The sequence below is a fragment of the Gossypium arboreum genome, chromosome 7 (assembly GCF_025698485.1).
Source record: "Gossypium arboreum isolate Shixiya-1 chromosome 7, ASM2569848v2, whole genome shotgun sequence".
Taxonomy (NCBI): Eukaryota; Viridiplantae; Streptophyta; class Magnoliopsida; order Malvales; family Malvaceae; genus Gossypium; species Gossypium arboreum.
The window spans coordinates 8,509,235-8,529,173 of NC_069076.1; the positions used below are offsets into that span (position 1 = coordinate 8,509,235).

Genomic DNA, 19,939 nt, shown 5'->3' on the forward strand with positions numbered 1-19,939 from the left:
AAATAAAAAAAATTCAGATTTTTTACTTAAATTACGGTACCAAAACGGTACCGTTTTGGCCTTAACCACCCGGCGCAAAACGGCATCGTTTTGGGGTGGAGCTTGCCGACCCGACCCTCCTAGCCAGGATCCGCGTGTTTTGTAGCGGAAGAGCTAATTGCACTTTTGGCCCTTCCGCTTTTTTATAGTTTTATAATTAAATCTTTTGTTATTTTTAATTTTACCCCGAATTTTTTTGTAATTTCATTTTGGTCTCGCTTAAAACGCTGCCTTTAGGAGGGCAGGAATATTTTCTCCTTTAGTCCCTCCTTGTTATTCGCGCGTTCACATCGGTCCTTTTCTCTTTTATTTATTTTCAAGTTGGCCCAGAATTTCTATTTTAAATTCAATTAAGTCCCTTTTTTATTTCGGTCATTTTTATTAAATTAATTAGTTTATCTATTATTATTATTTTACTATTACTTATATTTATTATCATTACTGTTACTATTATATTACTATTATTGTTATATTATCATTATTATTCTTACTATTATTATTATTACTACAACTATTATTACTATGATTATATTTTCTTTTTATACTTATTTGCCTATTATTATTACATTATTATATCATTAATTTTATATTATTATTATTATAATAATAATAATTATTACTTTTATTGTTATGTTTTTTTCCTTTTTTCTCTCTGTTTTATTACTATTATTATTATTATTATTATCATTATTACTATTATTTTTATTTTTATTTTTATTACTATTGCCTTTTATTATTACTACTACTATTATTCTTATTAACATATTATTATCATTTTTACTATATTATTATTCCTTTTTTACATATTATTATTATTGTTATTAACATATATTATTATTAATGTATTGTTGTTCTCTATTACTATTATTATTACCATATCGTTGTTATTAAGTTATTATCTTCATTATTCGGTATCATTATAATTATTCTTTGTTTTATTATTATTATTCTTATTATCATTTTTTGTTTGTTTTATTTAATCTTTTTCATTATTCTCACATTTATTTGCTTAGCTTTTTATTGTTTGTTATTCGAGCCCTTTTTATGTTATCAAATAATTTGGATTATTCACTTATTGTTTTTATTTAACCCATTATTTATTTTATTGATTATTTTACACTTGTCATCGTTATTTACGTTATTACGTTTATTACGTTCTTTGTTGCACATATTAGCATTATAATGTATTCTCTCATTTTGCCAAAAAATCATAATTCATTAGTCTTTCACTCGACACAAAAATTGTGCTTTCTAAAGTAAAGTAATATTCCGTATTTGAAAATTCGAAAAATCGTGCCCTAATTTACTGGGTTTCGATTTTTCTCGTTTAACCTAAATAACGGCATGTTCTTTTTAAATCGCAACACGAGTTTGGAATAAAATACTTATTCTCGGAGATACGAGGTGCTATGTCCTAACTTACTGGATATGACATCTTGTTACCTTGAGATGAGATTTTTGCAAACAAAGGCAATATTCGGTATTTGGAAGTTCGAGATATCGTGCCCTAACTTACTGGGTTTCGATTTTTCTCGTTTACTCTAAATAATCGAATACCCTTAAAAAAGAGTTAAAATACACGAATTTTAAGTAAAAGGTAGGCTCATTTTCAAAAGTTCGAGATGTCGTGTCCTAACTTACTGGATGTGACACTTCATCACTTTGAGACGAGAAGGTCTTTAACATTTGAGCGTTTTTTACAAAAGAGGGATTGTATTTCAAAGTCTTTCAAGTTTTCAATTTTCGACACTAAAACACTAATTAATCAACTAGGTACCAATTTTTGGGCGTATCGAGGGTGCTAATCTCTCCTCGTGCGTAACCGACTCCCGAACTCATTTTCTGATTTTCGTAGACCAAAAATTATCGTTTTAGTAAACCTTAACTTTTATTAAAATGATTAATTTGAGGTGACTCGATCACACCTCATTAAAAAGGATTGGTGGCGACTCTCTATATTTATTTTCATTTTCAAAACCAAGTCGACCCCTTTTTTTAAAAAAAAAATGGTTTCGACAATCACAATTTGTTGAAATAAATAAACTAATTCTATGAATATTTTAATGGAGTATATTAATAACTTTTTTTATTTACTTGAACAAGAAAAACAATTTGGAAGAATTTTAATATTACTAAATTTAAAAATCTAAAGAATGAATAATTTAAAAGTTATTAAATTAAAATAACTTTTAATACTTTTAAAATTTTATATAATTTTAAAAGCATCCAAAATGAATTCGGAGATATGATTATCTAGATTCTTAATAGATCGGGACAATTGTATGTCGATTCATTCTGAAATTAATTTTTAAATAAATTTTAATAATTTTATTTACCATTTTATAAATTTTAATTTTGTTTTACAAATTTATATTTTAAAAATATTAAAATTTTTATAATATAATTTCTTTAAGTAATAAACTTGGACAACTGTTTGTCTACATTTATTCTGGATATAAAAATTTAAAATAACTTTTAATTTTATAAATTTTTAATTTTATTTTGACATGGCAACTAATATGATAGTACCACACCAACAACTATAGCTGATGTGGATCACATCAGTGCTGTTAACAACCCATCAATAACTTAATAATGGAAGAAGATGAAAATGTTGATCAAAAAACTTAATTATTACATTTTAAATTTTGATTTTTTGCCTAAATTAGAGAACCCTTTTACCCATTTAAGCGAAATAAATAAATAAATATATATATATATATATATATATATATATATATATACAGACTGAACAACTAACCACAAGTTTAGTAAAATAATGCCAAAGCAGAACTAAAAAAATCATCTAAACAATCAACCTGTTAGATGATTGGAATTTACATGGTACAGCTTGAACACACGAGGCTAAGACGTGAAGCAAAGGACAGGGCAAGGGCGGCATTGTAATCAAACGTATCGATTTTTATTAGTATTAATATATTAATATTGGTCTATTTTGATATATTCTTTCAGATTTATTTTATTTTTAAAAGTATTTGATTTATGTATATAAAAATATTTATAAATATTAAATTTTGAATATAAAATATTTATCAAAAATAAAATTTTGGTTGAATAGGTAAAAGAAAAGATTTTAAAGATGTTATGTTCAAATCTCATCATATAGGTAAATTTTAAAATAAAAAAACTCATCCATTATACAACATATTCTTTATAAATTTTGCAATTGCAATTCATCATTAAACAAACTCAAAATAAACAAGCGAAATAATTATTTCATAAATTAAACCCTAATACATATAAAAATTCATAATTTAAAAATTCAAAATAAATAATAAAAACTTAAACTTAAATTTAAATTTATAATTTATAATTTATACTAATTTTGTTTCCTCAACAAACTATTTTCCCCTCTTACCCAGTTCATTTATCAGATACTGTCCTATGAACAGTTTTGGTCATGGGTCATTATCTTTGTAAGGTTTTCGACCAACCTAGATTCCTTCCCTATGGAATCTACATGATAACTTTATTGGTTTTATTCCTCGATTATGCATGAACAAAAGCAAATCAAGGATTAGTGAATTTAGCTAAAACCAGTCTTAAAGGCAGCTGCCAAGATGATTAGCCATTTGTAACATGGTACAGACTCATATTGAGGAATGCTAGCTATTCCATTCATCAAGGTTCTTACGGTTTTCTTCGTCGAATCCTGCCATAATTTTCCACCATTCTAATCTGGGTCCTGGGCAATTAGCTATCTTCCAAAACATAGAGCTGTCCATAACACCCAAAACCAAAATGAAGGTCATATATCTCGGAGATTAGCTGACTTAATTTCAAGTAATGTAATAAACTTTTACATGTATAAGAAATATTTCATGTTTTTTCTCCCTGCTATTCAAACATATCCAGTAACATGATGTTGGACAAAACTTTAGTGTTAAATCTGTTTGAAAATGTGGACTTGAAGACAAAATATTTCCATGGATCCTAAAAATTTTCTTTTACTGCTAGATTTTGGTCTAAATCAAAGAAATATTGCTCTTATTTTCTTGAAACCCAAACACTATATGTTGTCACATTAGTACCCAACCAACCAAGCATGATGAAGACTAGTCACATGATTAATTATTTCTTTCCTTACTCAACCAATCGCCTTCTTTTTATGCTTAATTTCTCTGCGAACTCATATAAAAATTAACTTGGAAAAAAAGGATGTCCCATGTCAGAGTTTTATCAAACAGTAAACTTTTGTCAGTATGTTAATACCAGTTTGTAAGTTGGATTAGAAGTTTCTTTGCAAAAGTAACCCATAAAACAAGGAAAGTCCAACCAAATCTCTTAACCCTTTGGAACAAGAAAAAAACCCACAAGGAAAATGTACAACCATTTGTAGCTAAAATATTTGAAAACAATGAGTAGAGGAGATTCCGTGATGGATCACTTGAAGCTGAGAGAGTGGTTAGGGAAATATGTCATGTTGTATAGGGCATTTTGATTTAGAACCCCTTGCTGGATGTAATTTCATTGTTTGTTTTTTCCAGGTCCTCTTCTGTTTACCTTTCATCTCCTTGTTTGTTTTCTTTTACATTGTTTTCCATTGTTTAAATTTTCCTCTATGGATTCAATGCAATGATCCAACTTAACATATACTTGCTACTTAATATTTAAACCTATTGACCTTGCTTATTACTTTAAACAATTCAACATTTAATGGCATTAATGCAAAGGGGGGGCTTCCTGCAGAAACTACAGAAAGAACCTGGCCATGTAGATACCTTCAAACAAATAAATTTGGCTTGTTTTTTTTTTTTTTTAACTCTGCTTGAAAAGTTCTGATTTTTTTTTTCTTTTATGGGAATTGTTACCCAAACCAAACCCAACGCCAAAGTTGAAAACAATATATGCAAGTTACAAAAGTAATTAAAGAAAAAGGGCACAGCATCGGTTCCAGTTCTTTTTGCCTTGGCTCTTTTCTCTTGGCATCTTCCTTCCCTTTCGATTCTCTCTCCCTCTCTCTCTCTCTCTCTCTCTCGCGTTAACCCCAAATCTTTACTCCCTCTAATTCATCCATGCTGTAAATAAAATTTTAATAAGATTTCATGTTTTCTCGTCGTTGATAATAAATTTATTATATCCATAACCATTACAAATACAGTAAAGGATTCTAATTTAAATATTTGTTCAACGTGCAACTCATATTCTAGTATAAATTCTACCAACTCTTACCAAATTCTTTATGTACAGAAATGAAAATTGAAAAAGAAAATCTTAAGTTGTGTCAAAAACCCAGAAAGAAAAAAGAAAAATCTCTTTTGTTTGTCTTTAAGTCTGTCTCTATGTCTCTTTCCCAAATACAAACACAATCTTTTTTCTTTTCCCTCTGAAGTCAAATCCCTTAAACTTTACGTTACACCTATAGCAGTGATAGCATTTCTCCTCCATATTAACCCATCATTGTTTTTCCTTTGCCTCTCAACTTCCCAACGCTATCTCTTTCTTTTCTTATCTTTTACAATGGTGCAAAACCACCACTGTGAAGACCACGAGACAGTCGGAGAGAACAAGGAAAAAAGACCCAAGTTCTTTATCAATGACCACGTAGACATCCTCATAGAAATCCTCAAACGCCTCGACGGCCGTTCCCTTTGCGTCGCCGCCAGCGTCTGCCGTCTCTGGTGCACGATTGCTCGCAATGACTCCCTCTGGGAAAACCTCTGCTTCCGCCACGTGTCTCCTCCACCTTCCAGCGTCCGTTCCGTGGTTCTTGCCCTGGGCGGCTACAAACGCCTCTACACGGGTTGCGTGAGACCGGTGCGGAGCCGACTTGGACGAATGAGGAAAGCCTCCTGGTCTCGCGACGAGGTCCAGCTCTCGTTGTCTTTGTTTTGCGTTGATTATTACGAAAGGCTTGGTGGAAGTAATAGCAGCGGGAGGCTCGTCGGGGAATCGTCACCATCCTCGCTAATGTTCCTTTGCAAGCCTGTTAACGTTTGATTTTTCATCGTCTTATCTTACTTTTGTTTTCAATTTATTATACCTTGAAAGTAAAAACTATCATAAAATTCTTTATAGTTTTTTTTTTTGTTATAATTAATTATCTATGAATTGTTACTAGATTTGTCACTAATGAAAATTCAATAGGTTCCTTTTTGCTTTTGGGTTTTGTTTTTCCTTTTTTTTCTTTTCTATTATGGTTATATTACCTAAAATGTAATTTTAATTTTATAAATCATTAAAATAAATATAATAATTATAGTTTAAGGGATAATATCACTTTAGCTACCTTTTATAAATGTTCAATGTAGTACATGTTCTTTGAAAATATCTAATGTGGTATCTGAACCATCAATTTGTATATTATTTAGTACATGTACTTCTATAAAATATTTAATGTAGTATTTATACTTTGAAAATGTTCAATGTAGTATATAAACTATAAATTTGTGTATTATTAAAGTATTCGATGTTAACATCCTCAATAGTTGCTAAACCAACCAATAAAAATTTGACACGTGATTTTTTCTTCAAATCATCAATTTCATATGAATAATAAACATTATGTGAAAAGTTAAATAAAACAAAAAATTTGAAATAGAATTAAAATAAAATTAATAACTAAATCTAAACAACATAAATTAAAAATCAATTTCATTGCTTGAGATTTTTCTCAAGAAGATTTGAAGAGCAAAGTGATAATAGGTTTGGGCATGCAATTTTTAAATCAAAATTTCTCTAATTTTTTTGAAAACTCTAAATTTCAAAAAAAAAATTAAAATATATACGAGCCAAAATTTCTCAAAAAACTACGTCTCTTGCTTGATTTATTGAACTTAAACTGGGTTGAATAACTTGATCTCATCTAGCATGACATTCTCAAAATTTTGCTTCTAAACTGTAATTTTAATTGGTTGAATTAGCATTCACTAATGATGTTAACTTTAGGTATCATAATAATACATAAATTAATAGTTTGGATGCCACATTGAACAATTTCAAAGTATAAATACCAAATGTGATATTATTTTTTAATAAATGATAGGTGCACTTATAATTTATGAATAAAATATAAACCCTTTATAGTATAATATGTCTATTTCTTTAACTAAATTGAAATAAATGACGCTCTTGATAAAAAAACATTTATACAATTAATATGGAAATCAAATATGATTTTGATTGAAATAGTAAAATTAATATAATAAAATATTCTATATTTTGATTTTAAATATCATGATTTTTATTATATGTATGTATTTTCTAAATTTATTAAAATATAAAAATACATAAATATTCTCAATTTAATATTTATTTTTATAAAAGAACTAAACTTTTAAAATAATTTTACAGTTAATTTAAGATAGGATTAATAAGTGAGATTAATTCAATCAAATAAATTATTATAATAATATATATAGATATAGATATTTGATATATATATTATTAGGAAAAATAATGCAAACTTATAAAATAAAATAATAATTTTAAGCATTTGGGTTTTATAGGGAAGGTTGAGAGGACGACATAAATGTAATTTGGAATTTTTTAGCTACATAAAAAGAATTTGTGTCTTTTTCTCGAGAAAAGATACAAGCCCCTTGCCTCAATTTGCTATCCCTTTTTCCTTACGATGAAGAGTTTAAAATAATTTAACTATAAAAACAAAGGTAATTTTTTCCTTAGTATAGAACTCGAATCTTGAACAAATATAAGGTTTCATCGACTCGTTATGTCATTTTGGGATAATGATAATTAGATAAACAAAAGTTGTACACATTTATGAAGAAGACCAAACAAGAATAAATATGGTCATGATTGTGACTGGCATTATGCTATTAATATAGATAGATTGTGACTACTCAAAACCTTCTCATTTCATTCAATCTTATTTCTTTTTCTAGGTAAAACTATATCTATAACACTATATAAAAGTTGTCCCTAGTGAATGAGATGCTTGGATTGAGGATAATTAAAAGGGTGATTTATTGACAACAAAGCAATAGTTCATTAAAAATTTAAAACTGTAAACGAACGTGGAATACGGTCTAAATAGGAATAAATAAATATATTTCAACTTAATTATGTTTTTCATGTATTTAAAGGATTAACTTATGTAGTTAGGATATTTGTTAAAATAATAAACACTTCACGTGATTTTTATTAGAGTAATTTTGTTTGAAATATGGTTTTTAAAGGATAATGAACAAGTTAATTTCATTGTATCTTTTGAGCCATTCTATCCAACCTATTATGAATTTCATTTGAGCCTATTTTATTAGAATAAATTCATGTGCTTGATTAGCTGAAAAGCTCTCCTTAAGGTTTTAAATTATAGTGGATATGATTCATATTTTGTAAGTTATTGAATATCTTTAGTAATAAAGCATGAGAAATTGTCATCTGTTTTTGCATCAAAAGGTTTGATGTTTCCTAATATGTTTCATTGATATAGATATGAGTAAAACGAAAGGCTATTTAAGTCTGATTAATCGAGTAATTCAAGGTAGGTGTTGGGTTGTCATCTACACACTATAGTAAGACTAGTTTTTAGCGGCCTTTTTTGGCTCCACTAAAATTTGCAGCGTTTATGTGGAAAAAAGTCGCAAGAGACTCGAGCATGTTGTGGCGTTTGTAGCTAGAAGCGTCACAAAAGATCATGTTATTTAGCGTATTTGTGGGAAAATGCCACTAACATTAACAGATTTTACCAAGCCATTTTATTTCATATAGAACCCGAATTTTCAATATATTTTCCTATAAACTTCAAATCCAACGACAAACTTCAAATCTAAATGATACTATCACGAAAGAAATATGTAAATGATCTAAATTAATAACTGAAATAACAAAATATATTCAAAAGTTATATTGTTAAGATATTATCACAATAGAAAAAAAAAACAAAAGTCTAAGTTGGCGGATTCTGCGATTGATTCCGCTAAAACATCTTCATCATATTTTGAAGTTGTAGCTGGAGTTCGTCATATTTTCTTGTTGCTTCTGTTTCCCTCGCTGCTACCTCCGCTTTAAGTTGTAGCTAAAGTTCATCATATTTTCTTTTAGCCTCTGTTTCTCTCGATGCTACATCCGCTTTAAGTTGTAGATGGAGTTCATCATATTTTCTTTTTAGCCTCTATTTCTTTCGATGCTACCTCCGCTTTAAGTTAAGCAATTTGTTCAATTGTGCTCGCTTGTATCCGAGCCATCTAGTTTTTTAACCTCTAAACTTCAGCTTGAGCCTGATTCACCGAAGGCATGTATTGCTATGAGCTGGACCTAAAATATTGGGTTGGGCTAACGAAATATCCTTGAAATCGAACCTGACCATACCTTTCAGGATCCAAAACTTCAGTAATAACTCAGTTATCAATGTCGTCTAGATTAACAGAACTATCACTTGAAGCCGTAGCTTCATACTTCGCCCTTTTATCCATTAGTTTCTCCTAGTAAATCAATTAAGGAGTTAGAAACAAAATATATAATCAAGCAAATGCAACATAACTTGGCATTATTTGCATTACAAACGACAAATTAAACCATTATAATTAAACATGATAAATATTTAAAATAATTCAAAATTTATTAAGTAAATATAACATTATTTCCGCAGCTTCAGTAGTCATAGGAGATCCATCTTCCTTTCAATGCTCATGATTTTAAATAGATTAAATCCATCAGATGCTAGCCCAAGCCTCACATTCTGAGGATCGCTTGCAAAGCTTGGAAATTTCTTATCAAATGATTTCCAAGCTAAAGTATCAGTAGGATGCCTTAATAACCCATCATCAGTTCGTTCATTATGGTGCCACCTCATAGACTCAGCTGTCTTTGACGACATGAAAAGCCTTTGAATCCTTGGTATTAGTGTAAAATATCGCAAAATCTTTATTAGCTTCTTTCTTAACTGTGTCTCACCTTCATACTCATTCACATCTTTTGCATTCCTATTCATCCAACGAGATTTACCGCAAACATGACAAGATTGTTGGTTTTTCGGATCACCCCAATACAACATGCAGTCATTTGGGCAACTATGAATTTTGTAGTACCCAAGGCCTAAATCCTTTATCAGTTTCTTCATATCTTTGCATGAATGAGGGATTTTTGCAAACAGGAACATATCTCTCAAAAACTTTAACAACAGCATAAAAGAGTTTCCGGTCCACCCTTCCAAACATTTTAAGTGAAAAAGACGAATGCAGAAGGATAGTTTTGAAATTTTTGATCCTTCATAAAGTTCTTCATTCATTTCATTAAATAACTTGTAGAACTTCACCGCTTCTCCATTTGGCTCTTGATCAAGTGCACTTCTTCCCGTTTTGGTAAAAGTATTTCCACTAATATTTCAATCATTAGATGCAATAATTTCAAATGGAAACGATTGCAAACCATGACTGTGCATATTAAATGCATCCCGCAACAAACCTTCCATTTCATCTTCTCTAACAGACTAATGGTGAGCATTATGAGGATAAGCCAGATTAATGGTTGAAGAGGTTCTACGAGGTGTACACTCTACATAGAAAATCCATTTTTTGTACCCCCGAATAAAGCTATCAACAATTAGATGTTCATAAACAACTTCATGAATATGCCAATTGATGTTGCCACACTTCTTACACGAGCAAAGAATTTGAAATGAAAAATTTAGAAAAGTTTGTACTCCATTTCGATAGTAGTTGCTTACCCTTGACAAATCCATCCAACTCTTATCCATTTTGTAGTTCATAAAGTCTAAAGTTGACAATAAATTACAGTTATTTAAGTGTTCTAAATAAATTTAAATCATGTCATTGCACTAAAATATATAATATATATCAAGTATCTAATTCGGTTGTTTTCTAATTCTCTATTTCTAATTAAAACATATAAGTAATAAATTTACCACAACCAAATCAAATAAACAAGCAATTTCAAATTTTAATTCAATTCAATTAAAACATTTAAGTAATAAAAGGCACTTACAAATGCAATTAAGGAGAGCTTAAAATGGAGTTGTTTGATTAGGCAGTTCAAATGAGCCTATCGAATACTTCTTTTGTAGGGATCCAATTCACTGTTTCAATAAGAAAACATAATAAATAAATGGAGTTGTCTTTAAGTCTCTGCCTCTGTGTCTCTTTCCCAAATACATTAAGTCTTTGCCTTTGTGTCTCTTTCCCAAATACAAACACAATATTTATATGAAATTAAGACAGACTAGAAACACTAATAAAGATCCTCATTATAAGTTGAAAATGCATGTTTAATCGAGGAGAATCTCACCCAAAATTAATGGAAGCTTTGCTAATCAAATAAAAACTCTCACAAAGGAAATGCTAATTATGATTAAATAACAAATAAAATAAAATCAGCAAATTACAGTCCAAATCTCAAACATAAATTATAAAGCAAATCACCACAAAAAATGCCAACGAACCAGGTTATGTTTGCGTTTAAAAGCTCTAACACTAATCAGTCATACAATAAAACAACGGTATACACCACCGCCAAAATAGCAAAGAAAACAACTACTAACAAACGCTAAAGCAACAACACAATCGACTCCAAACAACACTAAAACAATAACCCAAAAACATGAAAAACAGTTGCTAAACCGACGTCCAGCATAGCAGGAAACCAAAGATACATGGATATTGCTAATATTTTTCAATTAAATTATAGAGTTAAAATTTAAAGGTGTTAAAAGAACTGATCTGATTTGTTAAAACCCGAACGGATCGAGCAGCGATGGACGGAACAGAGGACTGACAAGCTTCGAAATAAGAGTTAGATGAGCAGAGGACTGTCGAGCAGCAATGGACGGAGCAGCGTCAATGAAGGAGACGAAGATTGATGGCAAATGCATTATCGACGGTGATACAGCAGACGGATGACCAGACAGATGACCAGCAGTAGACAGATGGGAAAGAAAAAACTAAGTTAGGGATTTGGGAAAAAAACTAAGTTAGGGATTTAGGGAAAAAAAACTAAGTTAGAGATTTGGGAAAAATGATTTGAGGGAATAAGGGTTGGAAGGGTCAACTATGAAAACGGTGTCGTTTCAATAAATATTAAAAAATATTCGCGGTGTTTATGGGCAAAACGCCGCTATTGCTTTACCTTTAGTGGCATTTATGAGAAAAACACCGCCATCATTTTTAACCTTTTACGGTGTTTAGGGAAAAATGCCTCTATTTCTTTACCTTTTGCGGCGTGTATAGGAAAAACTCCACTAACGCTGCTCCTATTCGGTGTACCTTTACTGCGCGTAGCATAAAACGCCGCTAAATATATACTATTTGCAGCACTATTTCTACAACCGCCATTATAGAAAGACTTGTTACGGTTTTTCAGTTAGCGCCAATAATGGTGTATATTTGTGGCATTTTTCAATACAAACGCCGTTAAAAGTTCAACCTTTTCGGCATATTCGATCCAAACGCCACTAAAAAGGCCGCTAAAAGTTTAATTTGCTATAGTGACACCAGTGTTCAAAGGTAATCATCCTAAATTCGAAGAAGTGAAAAAACATAAAGTGCCAAAAAAAAAGTTAAGTGCTTAATTGTGTTTTTTGCTAAATTTTTAGAAATGTGCTTCTCTAAAAAATGCATGCTTTGTTAAAAGGGTCTTTGTGAAATGGGTTATGGTAAAATTGCATTCAAACTTTGGGGAAGAAGGGAATTTGAGAGTTTAATGCTCAAGAAAATTCAAACGTGACTAGGTGCTTAGGGTTTGTGAGCCTAAATTTCTTATTATCATACTTGACCCATTTACCTTAAAGTCTTAAGTGACCATAAAAAAATTATTAAGATTTGATCACATACTCTTGATTTTTCTAACACTTCTTATGCATTACACATTGCTAGGAAGGATGATCATGCACGAGCACAAATATCTATTGTTTCTAATTAATCCTAATTGTATGTATTATTGTTGATGTGTTTTGCTTAGCATACAAGATTTTGATTGTGTTCATAAAAGCTTGTTTACTTGTTTCATTAGTACAAAATGATATTTTCAATTTCCGATTTGGGTTAAGTATTTATTTAGCTTACATTTACATTTGGATTTGCATATGCATTAATGTTTTGTTATACTTGAGGACAAGCACGGTTCAAGTGTGGTCGAATTTGATAAGTGCATAAATTCCAATTTATTTGTGATAATTTTTCTTTTGAATTGTGAAATTGAAGTTGTTAATTATTTTATTTGAACTCATATTTTATTTTTAATGGTTTGGGAGAAAGATTTGGAGAAAAATGAGCTTAAAGATTAACTTTGGCAAGTTTTTTTCATATTGAACTTTTAACTTACATTGCTTCAGAATTTTGGTTATGTCCTAAGCTACAAATCTCCTATTTAGGCTTATAATATATCGTTTCGAAGAGAGTTAAAATTCTAACTGAACTTATTTCATGACTTGAGGCCATAAAACATCATAAAGGTTCCCAAAAATGGCTTACAAGTTCGTGATTTGGCACAATTTTTTGTGGCAAATTAAGTTCTTTCCGACACTTAACAAACTTGTTTTCTAGTGTTTTTATATGTTTTTATTTCGTTTTTGGTTTTTTTTTTTTTTGCTTAGGTTTAATTTTGGTAAAATAAGCATTTTTATGTAGTTTTTAGTGTTTTGATGACCCATAAGGCCAACTCGAGCCTCGGGTATGACTAATGGGTTATTTGAGTGTGTAGGGCATCAATTGGGCTTAAGTATGCAAGGAACAACGACCGTGTCACATCATCAATATATGGCGTCACGACACTGAACTTCGAAGCATCAAGGGTTAAAAACATGGTTAACGTGCAACATGGGGATCTTAGTGTGGCGAAGCTGTGACATCATCATGCTAAATTACTGACGTCAACGGACTCGTGATCCAAATTTTAAAAATGCAATTTGTTTATTAAATCAGGGGCATTTTAAAAATATATTACCTTAATTTTGCCTTAGGTTTTGCCTATATTATACACCCTTATAACCTTATTGTGGTGGTAGTTGACAGCTAGATAATTAAATAGTTTTATTTTTTCGTGTAATTTATTTATGTTCACTTAGTCGGGATTATTTCTGTTTCGATGCGAAGATGATTGCAAACAGGGAATTGCTCAAGCATTGCACCTCAATTAATTATCAATGAGCAATTTCTCTATTTATATTTTATTCTTTTATTTATATTTCATTTCTCTGGCCAATTAACGTTTATAGAATATTAGAATAAATCTTGTGCTTATTTCATATCTAGCATGTTTCGGTTATAAAACTGTGTAATTGATTAAGTAGTTTAATAAGTGGATGTGTGCATAGTTAACAAATTCACAAGGATTTCTCTTACGAATGAGTTGGTATAAATTCATATGTGCATAAACCCTAGGATTGATGACCATAAGAAGTAACATAGGTAAACGGTTTGAGAGACAGGATTACCAAGTAAATCGTAGATTTATTTCAGTTAGGAAAGTAAGGTTGAGAGGTAAGCATGTACTAGTTGATTAGTTAGGCTAAGAGGTAATATTGTTTATTTAATAATTAATTTATAACAACCTATTTTTCAGTGGTGTCATAAATAGTGGTTCCGGGACCACAATTCTGACGTGTGAGCCCGTAAATATTATTTATTTAATATTTACAAGGTCATTATAGTATCATATTGAAACTTGGTCCAGTAATTTTGACGTTTAGATAGTTAATTAAGGAAAATGATTAAATCATAAAAGTTGCAAAAATCAATTATTATTAGGGATGTTGTGCAAATTGGTTATGAAGGTATAAGTGGATGGTTTTAAATAGCAATTAGGCCATTGTTAATATTAATGGACGGTTGAACATTAATTTTAGTATATTTTTATATGTTATATATTTCAATTTAATTATTAAAGCTATTATAATAATAAAACATAAAGAAAACCACTACCATCTTTTTCATTTCTTGTTTTGTTTAATCGAAAACTCCATTGTTGTTTAAGGGAAGTTTGGCCAAGCTATTTCTCCTTGCATGTAAGTGTATTTTCCAACCATTTTTCATGAATTTTGTGTTTTTAAGATAGTTGTTTTGAAATCTAGTTAGTTTAAGGACTATTTGTGAAGTTATCAAAGTTTAGAAAACTTGCCATTGATATTCTAGAAGTTTTCTTGATTTTTATTCTTGAACTTGAAGTTTGATGATGGTTTTGATTTAGATTGTAAAGTGATTTTGATTAGTTTTCATGTTTAGGGATTAAATTGGAAAAAAATTTAAATTAGACATGGTTTTCTTGGAAAATTTCAGCATGTAAGGACTGTTTTTGGGTGTTAATAAACTCGGCACATGGGTATAGGGATTAATTGTGAAAACAATTTTGTTTTGGTCTTAAGGACCATATTGATTAAAGTGTAAAGTTTAGGGCAATTGTGAAAAAATTGTAAATAGGAAGGCATTTGTATTAAATTGAATATTACATGAAGTTGAAGCAAATAAATTTAAATAAACTACTTTATAGGTCAAGAACCAATAGATAATCGTGGAAAAGGGAAAGTTGCTAAATAGTCCCTAAATTTTGTTATTTCTACAGTTTAGCCTGATAAGTTCATACAATTTTGTTTAATATAAATTGAAATGTTATATTGCTTTGTGAGTTGTGGTTGTTGGATACTTTAGGTATAGTTGGATTGTTATAAATTGTTATGAGGTGAGAAAGTAATTAACTTGAACAATGTTAATACAATGATATGTATTGAGCCCGAATGAACATAGGATAGGATACAATTGGCATGGCAATATGTTATTTTGCGTGCTTTACGGGATTGACTTGTGGTGTGATGATGATTCCTGACTTTTTGTTATTACACTGGGTATACTAGAATCCAGCATTTGTTGCAGATTACCAAGCTATATTTACAGTGATTTTGGCATGTTATTGGAGATAGATGTAAAGCCTATGGGCTTGGCACTTAGTGCCCAGACGTGTTTTCGGAGGGATGCTAGCCTACGGGCTAGGCACTTGGTGCCTAATCGTGTACTCAGTTGGTTTGGCTCATTTGAGCTTTCTAGAATGTCATGGGTGGATAACCGCGTATTCGTATCTGTTTATATCGTTCATTGGGCAAATTTTAAACGGTTAAATGACTTGTTATTAAATTATACAAATGTTTTCATGATTTTCCAATATTATATCGTGACTTAGTATCGAGTGGTTTTGAACGATTGAATAGATTATGCAACTCATATATATATAACTCACATGTTGAATAGTTGTGGTTGGCAGAAGTAATGTTTATTAACATTGTTATTATACAAATTTGCTATGTTTATTTGGTAAATTTTAACATTTCAACCTGTGAACTGACTAAGCTCTATTGAAGCTTACTCTTGTTGTTTAACTATTTTCCTGTAGATATCATTTTGTAGAATCGAGTGATCGGATCAACTCGAAGATCACACTATCTAGCTACCTTTCGGTAGATTTTGAAAACCTTTATTTTTTGCTGCACAATAAAACTGTTTTTAAACTAAATTTTTCCAATAACAGCTAACCCATTTTGATATGTGCGGTCCATAAGCAACTCCTTCGTTGAATTGCAGCAAATATTTCATTATCTTTATTGATGATTTTTCTAGAATGTGATGGATTTACTTCATGAAGCAAAAATTTGAGGTTGTTGAAGTGTTTTTAAAGTATAAGAGATAGGTTGAGAATCAAAAAAGTTGTAATATTCAGGTTGCTAGATATAATAACGGGACTGAATATACCTCACAAAGGTTTAGTATTTTCTGTGAGGAGGTTAGGATAGAGCATCAACTCATTGCTTCTTACTCTTTACAAAAAAAAATAGAGTTAGTGGGAGAAAAACAAGACCATTATGGAGATGACTAGGTGCACGCTGTATGAGAAGTCCCTAACTAAGGAGTTTTGGGCTGAAGCAACAACACAGTTGTATTTTTGCTGAATAGACTGTCTATGAGGATATTAGAGAAGAAAACACCTTATGAAGCTTGAATATGTTTGGTTGTTTATGATTTTGTCATGTTACACAGGTTAAGAAGGACAAGTTAGGAGAGAAATCTAAGCATGAAATATTTTTGAGATGAAACCAACTCTGAAAATTTTGAATATGTTTGGTTGTTTATGATTCTGTCATGTTACACAGGTTAAGAGGGACAAGTTAGGAGAGACATCTGAGCATGAAATATTTGTTAGTTATAACTTGGTGTTAAAAGCCTACAAAATCCATTAACCTCAGGCAAGGAAAATGATTGGAAGTAGAGATTTCTAGTTCCCAGAAGATGAGCAGTGGGATCGGATAAGTGACACTGAAGTAAAGAAGCAAGAGTTATCTCTCAGTACTAATAAATTGGTGGATGATACATCAACTAGAGGTACAAGATCATTGAATGAAGTTTATCAAAGGTGTAGTGTGGTTGTTCTTGAACTTGTTGGGTATGAGGAAGCCAAAGATGATCAAGAATGGATGGAGGCAATGAAGGAAGAGCTAGGTATGATAAAGAAAAATCAGATATGGGAGCTAGTTGGGTGACCTGTAAACAGAAAGGTGATTGGAGTGAAGTGTGTTTTTAAGACCAAACTTAATCCTGATGGTTGAGTTAACAAGTACAAGGCTAGGTTAGTAGTGAATGGAGAAGCACATATTTGGGAGTCGATTGTTCTTAAACTTTTGCTTCTATAGCAAGGATGGACACTATCAGAATGTTTCTAACTACGTTAGCTTAACAAAGTTGGAAGGTGTATCAGTTGGTTGTGAAGTAAGCATTCTTGAATGGAGTATTGGAGGAAGAAATCTATGTTGAGCAACCAGAAGGCTTCATCACACGAGGTCAAAAAGAAAAGGTTTATTTGTTAGATAAAGCTCTCTACGAGTTGAAACAAGCTCAAGAACATGGCATAACAAGATGGATGAGCATTTTCTGAAATTAGGCTTTATGAAAAGCTTGAGTGAATCCACTTTCTATGTGAAGAAGCCAAGAGTAAATCTAGTCATTGTTTCTCTTTATGTAGATGACATGTTGGTGACAAGAAGTGATGCAACTCAAATTGAAACATTCAAGAAATATATGATGGAGGTGTTTGAGATAGCTGATATTGGTGAGATGTATTACTTTCTGATAATGGAGATCAAGCAGGGTCAGAATAAGGTGTTTCTCTGCCATAAGAAGTATGTAAAGGAGATTATGAAGAGGTTCAATATGGAAGAGTGCAAAAGTGTGAGCACCCTAATAAATCAGAAAGAAAAACTTTAAAAATGGATGGGATAGATTCTGCAAATGAGAAGGTGTACAGGAGTCTTATTGGGTGTCTCATGTACCTCACATCCAGTAGGCCAAACATAATGTACACTGTAAGTCTTTTGTCCAGATTTATCTATTATGCAAGTGAAATTTATATGATTGCTGCGAAAAAGGTATTAAGATACTTAAAGCGGACACTTGCATATAGAATCAATTTTAGCAAAGTTAAGAAGTTCAAGTTGCAGGGCTATTCCAATAGTGTTTGGATTGGATCACTAGATGATATGAGAAGCACTCCAGGCTATTGCTTCACATCTGGGTCAGGTTGCTTCTCTTGGTGTTTAAGAAAGCAAGAGATGGTGGCTCAATCAACTGCAGAAGTTGAATTCATTGTAGCTACAACTGCTGTGCATCAAACCTTATGGTTGAAGCAGCTAAAGGATGATTTGTATTTGAAACAAGAGGGAAGTATAGAGGTGTTTGTGGATAATCAAACTATTCTAGCTATTTCACTTAATCTTGCATTTCATGAAAGAACAAAGTATTTTAAAGTCAAGTATTATGTGTCGAGGGAAGTGCAAAAGACAAGTGAAGTGAAGCTAGTTTATTGCAGATCATAGGACCAAATGGAAGATATTTTTACCAAGTATTTTCATGTTAGTCGATTTGAGTTTCTTAGAAACAAACTTGGTGTCTGCAATAGTTGAGTTAAGAGGAGAATGTTAGTGTCTCAAGGGCCGCAAAGTATTTTTCTATCATTAAGTTAGTCTTAGTTGAAGTTCTGGTTTGTAAGGAGTTTGTTTTTATATTTTTAGGTTCAGTTGCGGTAAAACAAGCTGTTATTTTTCTGTGTTAGTGAGATGTTTTAGTGGGAGTAGGAAGCTGAGCTTGTTAGTTTGTTTTAGACTCATGTATATAATCATTGCAGTTGGTTAATGAATTTTGATCTTTCCCCACTTTTACTTCCTGTGTATCTATTAGCTCTCTGCCAAAACAACACAATGACTAATAAATTGACTTTATTTGGTAACTTTAGTCATTTACATGATTTGATTTAAGCGAAAGGAAAAAAAATTACCTATTTTTAGTAGAATTTTACTATTTTTCTAATTTCAAACTTAAATGTATATTAATTATTCAATAAGTAACTAAACTCAACTTATTCGACATTTCCTATGCCACTAACAAGGATGCTTTGGACTCTTTCTGGGGGTCTTTGTAGTTAAGATAATCCTAGTGAATCATGAAAATCCAATGCTTCCAGCTAATTTGCTTCATATTTGCTTATATGTAAACATGTCAAAAATGGATGCTCCATTTTCATACACCGAATCATAGCAAAGGTACTTTCCCTTGCATTCTCTTCTTGTAACAAGCTAATTATATCTTTGCAGTCACTTTTACTATCAATCTTTGACACCTCATATAGCAAGAGGTTGTAACTAATAGCCCATATCTCAACCTATATAGCTGAGCCAGCACCAATATTCCTGTAATAACCCATCCACCAACTAACTTTTTCATCCCTTAAGATACCACCAACTGGCATTTTGAACTCCCCCAATACACGAGCACCATCACATTCGTTTGGAGTTTGTGTTTCCCCCTTGTCAAATTCACTATTAATGTTGGTAACTTATATAAGCTATTATAAAACTAATGATTTCTAATTGTAACTCCTATCAAAGATTTGGAAAAATAGCAACACAAGTTAATAAAAAATATATATAGAA

The 19,939-nt window shown here is 30.9% G+C and overlaps 1 protein-coding gene across 1 annotated transcript; it reads left to right on the forward strand.

Annotated features, from left to right (window-relative positions):
- The first annotated feature begins 5,223 nt into the window (after positions 1–5,223).
- LOC108469353 (F-box protein SNE) lies at positions 5,224–6,148 on the forward strand. Its single transcript, XM_017770244.2, has one exon. It carries the CDS (start codon positions 5,521–5,523, stop codon positions 5,998–6,000), a length of 480 nt encoding a protein of 159 aa, XP_017625733.1. The 5' UTR covers positions 5,224–5,520; the 3' UTR covers positions 6,001–6,148.
- The last annotated feature ends 13,791 nt before the right edge of the window (positions 6,149–19,939 follow it).

Bases quoted from the DNA above. Each gene is read 5' to 3' on its own strand.
- LOC108469353 (XM_017770244.2), top strand. From the start codon at position 5,521: ATGGTGCAAAACCACCACTGTGAAGACCACGAGACAGTCGGAGAGAAC.